This window comes from Elephantulus edwardii, unplaced genomic scaffold (genome assembly GCF_000299155.1).
Source record: "Elephantulus edwardii isolate Elephantulus edwardi_28Jun2011 unplaced genomic scaffold, EleEdw1.0 scaffold00227, whole genome shotgun sequence".
NCBI lineage: Eukaryota > Metazoa > Chordata > Mammalia > Macroscelidea > Macroscelididae > Elephantulus > Elephantulus edwardii.
In genome coordinates, this window is record NW_006399977.1 from 3,499,798 (window position 1) to 3,515,706 (window position 15,909).

The 15,909-nt window shown below is 37.9% G+C and overlaps 1 protein-coding gene across 1 annotated transcript in view; it reads right to left on the reverse strand.

Moving 5' to 3' along the window:
* Positions 1 to 8,276: 8,276 nt before the first annotated feature.
* Positions 8,277 to 15,909, reverse strand: part of COL24A1 (collagen, type XXIV, alpha 1) — a 548,498-nt gene continuing 540,865 nt past the window's right edge. The window contains exon 60 of the mRNA XM_006898370.1: positions 8,277 to 8,463. Within this exon, the coding sequence (XP_006898432.1) occupies positions 8,317 to 8,463 (147 nt within the window). The 3' untranslated portion in view covers positions 8,277 to 8,316. The remainder of the gene's footprint in view (positions 8,464 to 15,909) is intronic.

Genomic DNA, 15,909 nt, shown 5'->3' on the forward strand with positions numbered 1-15,909 from the left:
CCGGATCCAGGCCATAGTCTTCACAATTACCTGCTATGCGTCAGAAGCTGGACAATGACAAAGGATGACAGAAGGAGAATTAGTTCTTTTGAGGTGTGGTGCTGGAGAAGAGTATTGAATATACTGTAGACTGCTAGGAGAACTAACAGGTTCTTCCTAAAGAGGGTGAAACCAGGCTGCTCCTTGAAGGCAAGGATTCTGAAGCTTTGTCTGACATAATTTGGACATGTTGCAAGGAGTGACTGGTCCTTAGAGAGGCACATCATGTTTGGGAGAGTGGAAGGACAGTGAAAGAGAGGAAGACCCTCTATGAGATGGATGCATTGATTCAGTGCCTAGGGTAATGGGGGTAGGTGTATCAGAGACAATAGGGTTGGCACAAGATAGAACAGGGTTCAGAGTTGTTGTACATAGGGTCACTATGAGTCACAAGCGACTCGATGGCACATAACAATAAGAAGAATCATATTCTTTTCTCTAGGTTATTCAGTGCTGGGCATTTGAATATTTCATTATGGTACATTGTTTTCTAGCAGCACCCTTTGAAATATTTTTGTAAATCTCTTTGACTTGATTATTTCTTCCTTATGTTCTGCTTCCTAGAACAAATTTTACAATCTATTCTGATGGTCATTGTTCAGCAGATGGGACTTGCCAGATGAACTGGGTGTCCTGCTGCCAAAGGGCCAAATGTTAATTGATTTGGGATGAACATTCTTTTAAGTGGTACTGCAGTGATATATTTGCTCTACTGAAGTAACTTAGAGTTACTGTGATGATGAACAACTGTGTCATAGGTGTGTCAAACACCATAATTAGCTACCCATCATGGGCAGTGTTTGGTGGAGCTCCAGATTGATTCAGGTTTGGAAGCAGGAGTGGCATCCACTTCCTAAACCACATGCCTCTGGAAACTCTATGAACCTGGAGAAAAAACCGGTAGTTATAGAAAGGCTTCAGGCCTTTGGTTCACTAGGGTCACCATGAGTTGTGCTCGATTCGATGGTGATCAACAACAACAATTTATCTTTGGATTTCTTGATTCCTAGTACTTATGGTGTTGATTGTAGACCCAAGAAATATGAAATTATTGACAACTTTTTTCTCCATCTATTATGATGTTGCCTATTGTTCTAGTTAGTGGTAAGGAACTTTGCTCTCTCGATGTAGAGATGAAATTCATATTGCAGACTATAGTCTACCTCTACCAGGAAATCTGGAAGAAAGCTACCTGGTCACTTGACTGGAAGAGATTAATATTTAATTCCACTCCCAAGAATGGTGATCTAACAGAATATGGGAAATTTTAAACAATATAATTAATATCACATTCAAGAAAAATATTGTTGAAGATCATCCAAAAATGGCTTAGAACAGTACATTGACAGACACCTGTCAGAAGTACAAATGTGGTTTGAAAGTTATGGAGAAAGGATACAACCTTGATGCACACCTTTTGGCTGAAAGTAAATAACGGAAAGATGTTTACTTTTGTTTTATTCATTGTTGTTGTTGTTGATTGCCTTTGTGTCAAGCATGACTCATAGTGACCCTATGAACAAAAGGCCTGAAGCCACTCTACACTATCAACAGTTATCAATGTTAATAGAGTTTCTGGAGGCTTGTTGTTTAGGAAGTGGATGCTTCTCCTGCTTACAGACCTGTGTTGGTATATTATTGTTGTTATACATTGTTGTATATTATTGTTGCCTGTGGTGTATAGTGACCCTATGTTCAGCAGCTCTGAACCCTTCCCTACCCTGAGCCAGTTTCACTAATTCAGACACACCAACCCCTACTGCCCCAGTTACTGTATCAATACATCTCAACTGGGTTCTCCTCCTTCTACGCTGTCTGTCGACCCTTCTGACCATGATGTCCTTCTCTAAGGGCCGATCTCTCCTGGCCACATGCCCAAAGTGAGGTGGAGCTTCAAAATCCTAGCCTTTAAGGAGAGACTTGGTTTCACCCTCTCCAAGACAGACAGATTTCTTTTCTTGGCAGTCCATGGTATGTTCAAAATTCTTCTCCAGCACCACAATTTGAAGGCCTCTATTTTTCTCTGTCATTGTTTGTCATTGTCCAACTCTCTGAAGCATAACAAGTAATTGAAAAGACTATGGCCTGGATTAGGTGTGCCTTTGTATTTAGACTGATATCATGGCTCTTCAGCACTCTGACAGTAGAATTTCCCAATGCCATTCGTCTTTTGATTTCCTGACTGCTGATGTTAAGAGTGTTGATTGTGGATCTGAGCAAGCTGTAATTGCTAACAACCTCAATCTCTTCTCCAGCTAATATAGTGCTGCCAGTTGGTCCAATGATGAAAATCTTTGTCTTCCTGATGTTGAACTTCAATCCATATTGAAGACTATAGTCTTTGACCTTTTGCAGCAAGTACTTTATTCATCATGCAAAGGTATTTGTCTGCGTGGATCATAATGAACTATGGATAACATGAAAAAGAAAAATTCTTTAACACTTAATTGTTTTCATGTGAAACTTACAGACAGACCAAAAAAAAGTTGTCCAAAATGTGATGGGAAATGAAAAATTATTAAGGATAAAGGATGGAATCAATTGATTGATGTTCTCAACATTGTTCTAGTGGCTGGCAGCATGATATTTATTCTGGAACAATGTGTCTGCCAGTCTAGGAAAGATTTATGATCGAGGTGCCCAGAGAGTTCATCTATTTATGCTTTTCTGAAATATGGCTAAGGTCCTACTACCTCTCTGACCTATGAGATATCAAGGGGTTGGACACCAATTCAGGAGGTTGGGCACCCATCTGGGAACAGAGTTTTTGTCAGAATAACAAAGAGCCTAAACAGTCTGCCTGGATACAGTGTCTTTTCCAGTTCAGATATGTGCAGGAAGGATACCAGTAAAAAAATGACTAGCATGAAGAGAGAGTCATATCGAAACTGAGACGTCCAAGGATGATGCCCTCCATGGTGTAACCACTACTCCAAACATGGCAATAGTGTGTCCCTGGTGAGGCATTTCCACATGCTCTACTAAGAGTCAGAAGTGGTGGCCCTACAAATTTGTGAATTGGATGAAGGTTAGGCAGAGCAGAGTTTGCTAGTTCTCAGAGTGAATGTCCAAATGGAGAGCCAGTGTGTGTATGCTTGACCTCAGTCAGAACTGAGACAGAACCTGAAGGACACTGCCAGCCAGCTTCTGGATGGTGGTGATGGGAAAGAAAGTCGCTCCTTTGACACCTGAGAGGGGGTAAGGAGTATCTTTCCTATCAGAAGACAGTGACTAGTGCGGATACAAAAGCCATGCAAGTTTCTGTGGCATCTAGAAAGTGGTTCAAAAAGGCAGAGCATGATATTTCCAGTTTTGTGCTCCAATATCTTATTCAATGTTTTCATTCGTTTACTCCTTCAATTAGAGTTTGAATTCCTTTATTTATCTCTTCCTTTAAGCTTAGGATTCCAGAATTATCATCTATGCCTGTTACATTTGTTTCCAGTAGTCTTAGTAGAAAAATTTCTGGGTTTCCATCCTTTTAGTCTGCTATCTTACCTGGAATTCTCAGAACATTCTTAACAAGACTGCTTATGATTGTTGTTGTGTGCCACCAAGTCGCTTGTGATTCATAGTGACTCTATGTACTACAGCACTGAACTCTGCTCTATCTTGAGCCAATTTTATTGTCTCTGACACACCTACTCCTATTACCCTAGTCCCTGAGTCAATCCATCTCATCCAGGGTCTTCCTCTCTTGCACTGTCCCTCCACCCTTCCAAGCATGATACCCCTCTCCAAGAACTGGTCTTTCCTTGCAATATGCCCAAAGTATGTCAGACATAGCTTAAAAATCCATGCCTCCAAGGAGAAACTTGGTTTTCTCCAGAATGGACCTGTTTGATCTCTTAGCAGTCCATTATATATTCTGTTCTCTTCTCCAGCACCATAACTCAAAGGTACCAATTCTTTTCTCATCATGTTTAGTCATTGTCCAGCTCTTTGATGCATAGCAAGTAACTGTGAAGACCACAGCCTGGATCAGGCATATCTTAGTCTCTAGACTGACATCATTACTCTTCACTGCTCTGGAGAAGTCCTTGACAACAAATGTCCCAAATGCAATTCGTCTTTTGATTTCCTGGCTGCTGGAACCAAGAGTGTTGATTGCGGAGCCACACAAACTGAAGCTGTCAACAATCTCATTCTCTTCTCCATCTATCATGATGCTGCCAATTGGCTCTTTGGTGAGAATATTTGTTTTCAGGATGTTTATTTCTAATCCATATTTAAGGCTGCAGTCCTTGACCTTCTGCATCACATGTTTTAGATCCTCCTCAGTTTCAGCAAGCAAAGCTGTGTCATCTGCCTAATGTAGGTTGTTGATGAGTCTTCCTCCAATCCTGATGTCACATTCCTCCTCATAGAGCCTAGCCTCCTAGATGATCTGTTCCACACATAGATTGAAAAGATATGGAGACAGACCACATCCATGGTGTACACCTTTATTGATTTTGAACCATGCCGTGTTTCCTTGCTCTGTTCTGACAACTGCTTCCTGGTCCAAGTATAGGTTTTGCATAAGCATAATCAAGTTTTCTGGGATTCTCATTCTTCTCAAATTCAGCCACACTTTATTGTGATCCACACAGTTAAATTGACTTTGAGAAAAGTCCTATGATTGATTACATTGATTAAAATTTGCTTTAACTTTAATATTTCAGTAACATTATATATAAAGCATAGTGTTTATGTATGAAGATGGATGTAGTACCAAGATTGGAGGAAAACTTATTAACTGTTTGCGAATCTTGCTTGTACAAAGTGAAAAGGATTCGAGGCACTAATGGATATCAAAGGCTATAAGCTTCACTATGGACTACACTTCAACACAAAAAAAAACCACAACAACAAAGCAACCAAAACACTTAAATGGACCAACAAGCACCACCATGACAAAGAAAAGTTCTGTCAATGACTTAATATTTTTCGGATCCACAATGAAAATCTATGGAAGCAGTAGTCAAGAAGTAAAACATAGGCAATAGCTGCTGCAAAAGACCTCTTTAAAGTATCCAGAAACAAAGATATCACTATTAGGATCAAAGCACCCTTGACCCAAGCCGTAGTATTTTCAGTCACACATGTGAAAACTGGAAATAAATAAGGAGATGCAAGAGGAATCGACTTTGTATTATGGTACATGTGAAGAATAAGGGGTACACTGTGGATTCCCCGAAGAACAAGCACAACTGTCTTGTCAATGCTCCCTAGAAGCAAGGATGGTGAGGCTTTATTTTACTTTGAACATGTTTTCAGTAGGGATCTTTTCCTGGAGAAACACATTATAGTGGCCAGTGAAAATGAAATTGGGACTCTCAATAGGACATATTGCAAGTGGTTTTAACAATGGGCTCAAACACAGCCACAATCTTGAGAATGGCATGGATGAACAATGTGCTTTGAGTTGTTATGAAACAGAACTGATTCAATGGCATCTAACAACCACAGTTTTGCTCTATATTTATTTTAAAAATTATCTCTAGGAAAAATATAAACTTACTCAGATATTGTTCGTTGTTGTTATATGCCATCAAGTCACTTGTAATTCATAGTAACCCTATGTATGACAGCCCTAAATTCTGCCCTGTCCTGTGCCAATCGCACTGTCTCCAATACACCCATCCCGATTATCCCAGTCACTGAATCAATCCACCTCATAGATGGCCTTCCCCTCCTGCACTGTCCCTCTACTATCCCAAGCATGACATCTCTCTCCAAGAACTGGTCTCTCCTAACAACATGTCCAAAGTATGTCAGATGACGCCTCAGAATCCTTGTCTCCAAGGAGCAGCCTGGTTTAACCCTCTCCAGGATGAATCTGTTTTCTTAGCAGTCCATGGTACATTCAACTCTTCTCCAGCACCACAGCTCAAAGACATAGATTCTCTTTCTATTGTCCTTAGTCATTGTCCAACTCTCGGATGCATAACAAGTGATTGTAAAGACCATGGCCTGTATTAGATGCACCTTAGTTTCCAGAGTGACACCATTGCTCTTCAGTACTTTGGAGAGGTCCCTAACAACAGACTTTCCCATTGCACTACATCATTTAATTTCCTGGCTGCTGGTGCTAAGAGTGTTGACTGTGGAGCCAAGCAAACTAAAGCTGTGAAAATCTCAATCTCTTCATCATTCATCCTGATGCTGCCAATTGGCCCAGTGGTGAGAATCTTTGCCTTCTTGATATTGAGGCTCAATCTCTCTGCAGCAACTCAGATATATTTTTTTTTAATCTGGAACAGATTGTGTAACAGACACACTGAAACTAGGGTATAGTCTATAGTTTCTTCCATTGAGATTTAACCTGCTTTTTAAAAAATATCCTTCAGTAGTAAACCGGACATCTTTGCCATGTTTCAATTTTTTTTATAAATAGGGCCTTTTACAAAAGGCTCTGGAGTCCTTTTGTATATTTTAAATGATGTTTTTCTGGTAATGTAAATATATAGAATGTAAATGTAAATGTACATTCAATATGCTGTTTGTTGTTAAGTGTCATTGAGCGTAGACAACTCATAGTGACCCTATGAATGAAAGTCCTCAATATTTCTCCAGGTTAATAGGGTTTCCGGAGGCAGGCTATTACAGAAGTGGATACGATTCCTGCTTCCAAGCTTGTTTTAATTGGGGAGCTCCACCAAATACTGTCCGCCATGGGTAATCATTATCACATTTGACACCTCAGTGTCACAGTGTTCAGCTTCACTGCAACAACGAGCTACCTCTGTATGGAAAGTGGACACACCAGGGCTATACAACCTAGAAGAATGTTTGACCAAAACCAATTTAAACCAGGTCTGAGGGCCATGGATTAGAGTCACCCACCTTTGGCTTGGTAGCATCACTTTCTGTCCACTAGGCCAATTAATCTCTCTCTACGCATGCAATATACACATGTAAAAATGATGGCAGAATGGCATAATAATGCACAAAAAAGCATATGATAACAAAAGAAGACAAATAAATAGTATAAAAATGATTTAAAACATATTTTTTATTATAGATAGGCAAGTGTAGTTTGCTGTGGCTAAAGGTTTTTTAAAAATGGAAAAACAAGCTTTTCTATATACCAAAAGGTATACTATATTTCTTGTCATACTGAATTAACATTGGTCTGACAACAAGGGAAAATGGGACTGAGCTTATTTTAAGTGACAAGAGTTTTCCCAGATACCACTATTAAAATTTGCATGTTGAGTGTTTTAAGGTTTCAGTTACTATATTTAAGAACAGTGAAAGAAAATTGATGACTATTACAAAATGTATTCTATAAAGCAGAAATAAAAGATTTTTATAATTTAAAACAGCAGCAATTTCAGAAGTTTGCTGAATTAAAACTTTATAAAATATATATACACAACGTATCATTCCAGATGATCATGTATTTTTAAAACAGTACATTAAAATCCCTAAACTCTAACCCAACCTACTACTGCAGGTAACTGGCTATAAAATTTTTTACAACATTAAAAAAAAATATCAAAAGGGAACTTCTATTTCTTTTTTTTTTTTATAAGCACAGACTATAATGTGCTGGCTTTGGTTCCATATGCACAAGAGCATTTTAAAATAAAACAAGGGCTTCATATAAATAATGTTTTACTTGTTATTATTAAGTGTGTGTCCAAACAAATGAAAATAAGTACTAACAACCAAAACATATCTTGATGTAATCAGTACATACTCTTAAAGAATGACAAAGACGAAAAAGAAGGAAAACAGCGTATGAAAGCCTTTAAGCACCTTGTTTGAGAATGAGCACCGAGCAACATAAAAAAGGCAACACGTAAGAGGTAGTGTACCACTGGCTAAGATGTATATGCCCACAGAGGACTTGAATACAACTTAGTGTTTGGGAAAATAAGACATATAAGACTGTGGCTTATAAATTTTAGACAGAAGCATTACACGTTTGGGAGCCTTAGCCAGTATTGCTCCACCGTGCACTGCGTCTCCAGCTGTCTAATGGGTATTTTGCTATCAGACAGTCAAAACATATAGGATACCCTGAATTTTATGTTCATAAGTTTTAATTTCTAGGAAATTCTTTCAGAAAGCTCAGATCAGTATAAGTTTTAGAAGACTTAAATACTTTATCAACCATAGTCCTTTATAAAATGCCTTTTCTCCTTAGGAGGAAGTCTTTTCTTCCTGAGATTCTTTAAGATTTAGTCAATGCTTTATTCCTCGCATTACATGATAATAGTATCTCTATTTTCCCCTCTGCAGCAATAACCTGCCCAACAGCATGAATTCTGAACTAATTCAGAGATGTTAGAGGAAGCATACAGAACTGCTCTCAATATAGTATTTCTGTCCAGTTTTGAGAAAAGCAAGTTTTTGTACTTCTATCACGGGAAGCTGATTAGGGTCCCAGGTGTGAAAAAGGAATTTTGCCTTATGCCAGCTGCCATCTTGAATCTGTAAAATAAGAATAAAATGTTTTTATTTGTATCTGTATGGTTAGAAGTCATTTTCAGCAAACAATATACATTTCAGACACTGTAGATTTATGTCAAGAATTAGAGATGCTGATATATGACTACAAAGGGATACTATGCAGCATTGAAAAACAATGAACTCATAGGACATTACTCAGCATGGGGACCCTGGAGGACATCATGCTGAGTGAAAGATCTCAGTCACAAAAAGACAAATATTGCATAGCACCCCTCTTCTAAAACAGGTCTGACATGGAGGTTGGGAGGAAAATATGTTAAGAGTAGATAGATAATGACCATTGCAATGGAGCAGATGAAAGCAAGAATTGTTTAAAAGGAATATATGATTATGTATTTTACGTATGACAGCAGCCCCGAATAAGAGGTATATCACTGCAAAGATGACTAGGGGTGGGGGGAGGTAAATAATTGTACAACAATGAACAAGTATTAAAAAAATTAATTGGGAGGAAGGGAGGGAGAGGCGGCAAAATGTACAACAATGAATGAATGAAAATCTAACTTCTCTGAAAACGTTCATTGAAATCACAATTAAAAATTTATTTAAAAAAGAATTAGAGATGATGAATATAAAGTTCATTCACAACAATACTTAACAAATGATAAGAATTACTAAGAATAATTTGACTTAGGTGAGAGTTGTGTTGTTAACCGAAAGATGATGCTTCTCTGGTAGTTTAATCTAAGAGTGACTCTGAGAAAGAAAGAAGTGCAATCTCCACTCATGTGATTTACAGCCTCTAAAACCTGCTGCAGCGTCAGCTATAAATTGGCTCTGACCCAGGGGCAGTGAGTTTTAGTTGGAATTGGAGTCTTATTCCTTGTTTTCTTTTTTTTAAAAAAAATCAATAATTGCATTGTTTATTACAGTTTTGCACTTTCAGATATTAGGATCACCGAGGAAGAAATAGCTGGCTATCATTCATCATATATGAATAATACCCTTTTTGTGTTTTATTGGTTTATTTGGGACATATATAGATGAGTTTTTTTGGTGTGTGAAATAGAATGAGCTATCTCAACATCTGTTTTTTTTTTTAGTGGGAAATAAACCAAATCACCTCCTTTAGAATTAGGTAAGTTATAATTATAGTGACTCACTTTTTAGGTACCTAATCCCTACCTCACTGATTCTTGTTTATAGGGTTTCTTTATTTTCTTCCTTCCAGGCCTTTCTGTTTCTCTTATCACAGCTTGCTTCTCTGTTTCTAATAAATTTTATTGTAGAATAGAAATGTAACATAAAATGTCTTCCCATTAAAAGTCAACAAGGCAAGATAGAGAAATAACAATTGACAAGTTTTGTGCAGCTTTTTGTTTAGGAGTTCATTCATTAACTCATTTACAGAATCATGTTATGGAATAAAATTTGAAGGAACTTTAGAAATTCTATAATCTAAAGCTTCTAATTTTAAAGCTAAGGCAATGAAAGCTCATCGAAGATAAGTTACTTGCCTAAAGTTGTAAACTTAGTGTTATAAATACAAGTAGAGAATCCTATATGTAAGATACAGTTGAATTATTTATTAAATCTTTCAAGCAACATTTATTGAATAGTATGTACATTTGGCAAAGGTACATAAGATACAATTCTCAGTTCTTTTATAGTGCCATGGAGAATATAAGGATGAGTAAATTCATTCTGACCTTCAAGTTATAGCAGCTTATACATCTAGTTGGAGAGAGAGAAGATACAAACCATTATAATACAAAACTATATAATACAGATAATGACTGCTAAATTATTCCTCATTTCCAACTGGAGTAGAGTAGTTCAGGATAGTATTGTGAATAATTCAGAATCTAGGTCTTAAGTCCTGCCAAAATGTTTCATTTTGTTAGATAAAAAAAGGCAATTCAGAGAAAAAGAATTGTTTGAGGGAAAAAAAAACCACCTTTAGAAAGAAGCAGCTGTGAAAATCATTGCAGCATGGGGAGCTAAGAGTAGTCTTTGGCTTGGGATAAATCTGAGTAGAAATTCAGGGACAATAAGTTGCTAATACACAAAATGAAGACAAGAAATCTAATTTAATGTATTTTAAGGATTGAATGATACTTGGTTTAAAATCCCTAGCATTAAAGTTGAACATTGAATTGTGCACAGCTGGGTTGATGTCTTGCTAATCTATTAAATAGCTGATCTCAGGCAACTCATTTCTTGGTGCCTTTACCTTTTTATCTATAAAAAGGGATCAATAATACCTTTTCCCACAAAGCTGTTGTTTTTAAAAGAAATTAATGTATGTAGAACATCAACAGTCAAAGTCTATGTAACCACTGTAAAGTTGGAACCAACTCACATCTGCCCCTCTGGCAGGTTTTCTGCGACTATAAATCATAGGAGAGGAGACTGCCTATCTTTCTCCCATGGAGTTGCTGATGGATTTGAACTGTGTGTCTTTGGGTTAGCAGCACAATTCCTTGCCAATGCAGGTAGGTGTGTTGGCGACAGTGAGACTGTGTCTCAGGATAGGGCAGGATTAAGTGCTATTAGACCTAAAGTACATACAGCAGGGTCTTACACTCTTTTCCTCACCTTCTAGCTTTCCAAGCACGATATCCCTTTCCAGGGAATATCCTCTCCTGGCAAAATGCCCAATATTTATGAAAAAATGTTTCACCATCCTTGCTTTCTAGGAGCACTCTGAACGCTGTTCTATCTTATGCAATTCTCATAATTCCTGACACACAAGAGTCCATTGCAGCAGTCACAATGTCAATCCACCTGAATGAGGGTCTTTCTCTCCTTCATTGATCTTCCACCCTTTGTAGCATCATGTCCCTCTCCAAGGAATAGCCCCTCTTAGCAACATGTCCAGAGTATGTAAGGCGAAACGTCATCATTCTTGCCTTCAAAGAACTCCCTAGCTGCACCCTTTCCAAGACATAACTGTTTGTTCTTTGGGCTGCCTATGGCATGTTCAGTGCTCTTCTCCAACAACACAGCTCAATTCTTTTTCTACATCAATTCTTCTTCTGCCATCCTTATTAATTTTCCAGCTTTCGGGTGAAAAGCAAGTAATCAGAAAGACTATGGCCTGAATCAGATGCACCTTAGTTCTCAAACAGACATCATTACTCCTCCATAATTTTGAGAGGTCCCTAACTGTAGATTTTCCCACTGCAATGTGTCTCCTTATTTCCTGACTGCTATTGCTAAAGGTGTTAATTGTGGATCCAGGTACGATGAAGTTGTTGTTTCATTCTCCTCTCCTTCCATCATGATGTGAGTCCAGTGTTAAGAATCTTTGTTTTCTTGACATTGAGATGCAATCCATACCAAAAGCTCATTGCTTGATCTTCTGCAACAAGTGCTTCAAGTATTTCTCACTTTCAGCAAGCAAAGTTGTGTTGTTTGCATAATGCAGGTGATTGATGAGCCTCCCTCCACTCCCCATGCTACATTCCTCTTCATAGAGTTCACCTTCTTGAATAATTTGTTCAGCATACAGATTATATAGATATGGAGAGAAAAATATAACCTTGATACACTCCCTTCTTAATTTTAAACCACGCAGTGTTTCCCTGCTCTGTTCGTACAATAGCTTCTTTGTCCAGGTTTAGGTTTCACATGAGCACAATCAAGTGCTCTGGTACTCCCCTTCTTAATGTCAGCCACAACTTGTCAGGAGCCACACAGTCAAATGCCTCTGGATAGTCAATAAAACACAAATAGACATTCTCCTGGTATTCTTTACGTTCGCCAAGATCCAACTGACATCTGCAATGATATTTCTGGTGCCATGGCCTCTTCTAAATGCTACTTGAACTTTTGGCAGTTTTCCTACCTCTGTACCATTCTGGCAGTTTCAGAATGACCTTCAGTAGTATTTTGCTTACATGTGATATTAATGATATTGTTCAATAGTTTCCACATCAGTTGGATCACCTTTCTTGGTAATGGAAACAATATATGGACTTCTTCCAATCCATTGGCCAGACAGCCGTCCTACATATTTCCTGGCATAGACTGGTGAGTATCCAAGGATGTAAACAAGTCACTTGGTATCCCGTGGATTCCTGGGGTCTTATTTTTTGCCAATGCCTTCAATACAGCATCCTCTTCCTCTTTCATTACCATAGTCTCTTGTTCATATGGCACTTCCTGAAATTTTTCAGTGTCAATCATTTCTTTCTGGTACAGTGATTATGTGTATTCCCTCCATTTTCTCTTGATGCTTTCTAGGTAATTAAATATATTCAATAAAGATGCCCATAGCATCGTTCAATATTGCTATTCAAAGCTTCAGTTTGTTTTTCCATTCTCTCAGTTTGAAAAAAATGCAGACCAAGGTCTTCCCCTTTTATTCTCCAGTTCCAGCTCTCTGCATATTCCATTATAATACTTTGCTTTGTCCTCCTGAGCTGCCCTTTGAAATCTTCTGTTCAGCTCTTTTACTTTGGCATCTTTTCCTTTTCTTTTGGCTTCTCAATGTTCCAATGCAATTTTTAGATTCCCTTCTGATTTTCATTTCAATCCCCCCCCCCCTTTTGTGACCTTTTGCTTTCTTCATGGCTGATATCATCCCATAACTCATCTGGTCTTCAATCATTAATGTTTAATGCTTTAAACCTACTCCTAGGATTATTCTAAAATTCAGATGGAATTGATTCAAGATCTTATCTTGGTTCCTGTGGACTTCTTTTCATTTTCTTCAGCCTCAATTTGAACTTGCATATGAGTAACTGATGGTCTGACCCATATTCCACCCCTGACCTAGTTTTGACTGCCGATATTGAACTTCTCCAATGATTTCTTCCACAAATGTAGTTAGTTTGATTCCTTTGCAGCCCATCAGGTGAGATCCATGTGTAATATCATAATTTTTCCTCTCTAGCAACACTTTTTCCATAACACATAAAATGTGACACATAGTACCTGCTATATAATACACCTTAAATAAATGGTAATATTAAAACTATTGTTATTACTGTCTTGAGTAGATAAATTTGGTCATGTTGTTGTTAGTTACTATATCGATCCATCTCATCAGGGGTCTTCCTCTCCTGTGCTGTCCTTTCACCCTTCCAATCATGATGTCCTTCTCCAAGGACTGGGCCCTCCTGGTCACATACCCAAAGTATGTGAGACAAAGCTTCAAAATTCTAGCCTCCAAGGAGAAACTTGGTTTCACTCTCTCCAAGAAAGACCCATTTGTATTCTTGGTAGCCCATGGTATGTTCAGGACTCTTCTCTAGCACCACAGTTCAAAAGGCATTGATTCTTCTTTTGTCATCCTTAGTTATTGTCCAGCAGTCTGGTGCATAGTAAGTAAACATGGCCTGGATCAGGTACACCTGAATCTCTAGATTGCCACTGTTGCTTTTCAACACTCTGGAGAGGTCCCTGACAGCAGGTTTTCCCAAGGCAATTAATCTTTTGATTTCCTAACTGCTGGTTCCAAGAGTGTTGATTATGGAGAAGAGTAAACTGTAATTGTTAACCTCAATTTCTATTCCATCTATCATGGTGCTCTCAAATGGTCCAGTGATGAGAATCTTTGTCTTCTTGATGTTGAGCTTCAATCTATATTGAAGACTACCATCCTTGACTTTCTGTAGCACTCACTTCAGGTTCTTTTCAATTTTAGCAAGCAAAGTTGTGTCATCTGTATAATGTAGGTTGTTGATGAGTCTTCCTCCAATCCTGATGCCATATTCCTCCTCATAATGATCTATTTTCCATATAGATTGTAAAGGTATGGGGATAGAATGCATCCCTGACACACTTCTTACCTGATTTTGAATCATGCCGTTTTCTCCTGCTCTGCTTTGAGGACTTCTTCCTGGTCCAAATAAAGATTTCCTATAAGCACAACAAGTGTTCTGGGATTTCCATTCTTCTCAGGGTTAGCCACAATTTGTTGTATGTGATCCACACAGTCAAATGGGTTTGTATAGTCAATGAAACACAAAGACATTCCTCTGGTACACTCTGCTTTTTGCCAAGATCCATCTGATATTGACAATAATGTCTCTAGTGCCATGACCTCTTCTAAAACCAGCTTGTATTTCTAGTAGTTCTCTGTCAATGTACTGTCCTAGTCATTTTTTGACAATCTTCAGCAGCATTTTGCTTGCATGAGATATTAGTGATATTATTTGATAATTTCCTTACTCTGTAGTATCACCATATTTTGGAATGGGAATAAATATGGATCTCTTCCAGTCAGTTGGCCAGGTAGTTGTCCTCCACATTTTTTGTGTGAAACCTGGTCAGTACATCCATGACAGCATCTGTTTGTTGAAATATATATAAATTGATATTCCATCAATTCCTGGGGCTTTATTTTTTGTCAAATCCTTCAGAACAGCTTGAACTTCCTTCTTTATCACCATTGCCTCTTGCTCATATATTGTTTCTTGAAATTCTTCTGTGTTGAAACAATTTATATAGCCTAGATTTGCAGGGAGAGCAACACTTGACTTTTGTTAATAACTGAGTTATTACGAAGCTCTGTTAGTTTAATGGCTAAAGAATTGCACTGCCAACCTAAAAGTACCCTATTTGAATCCACCAGCTGCTTCATGGGAGAGAGACGGACAATTTCCTCTCATTCAATTTACTACCTCTGAAGAATCTGCTGAAGGATTGGTTCTGACATGATGGTACTCAACAACAACAATAGCAAAGAATTAATAATTTTGAGTTGTGTTATAGAGGCATTAGTGAGTACCCGATAGTTTGCAAGCAATATTGAAAAGTTAAGTTGAGTTCTTGGTGATACTGATTTTTTTTTTAGATTTTTTTTCTTTTTCTTTTTTAATTTATTATTAATTTCAATGAAATTTTATAGAGACTTTGCATTTCTATTCATTCATTGTTGCACTTTTCTCCCCTCCCAACACTTCCCCCTAGTACAATAACCTCTTGGAAAAGTAAAAGAAAAATTCTTTCATTGTTTTACAATCCCTCTCCCCAGGTCCACTCCACTATGCAGCCTTCGCTCTGGACTCCTGTCATGACAAAAATACCTAATCACATATCCCTTTTAAGCAGTTTTCTCCCTAATCTGTTTCAATGCAATAAACATTATTGAACCCATCTTTCTCAGTCTCCACCCAACCCCAATGCCAGTCCTGTTTTACAACAGTGGCACCATACAGAATTTGTCCTTTTGTGACTGAGATACTTCACTCAGCATAATATCCTCCAGGGTCACCCATTTTGAATAATATTGCATGAGTTCATTGTTTTTCAATGCAGTGTAGTATTCCATTGTGTGAATATACCACAGTTTCTCTATACTTAGGAAATAAAGGGCTATATAATTATGAATGTTAATCTTTTGCTTTTCAAATGCTCATGCACTATTGATTTTTTTCCTGGATGAAACTACATTTCCAGAAATTCTACAAAATAGTGGAGTTCCCTAGAAATGATTATTGTTGTTCTTAAATGCTA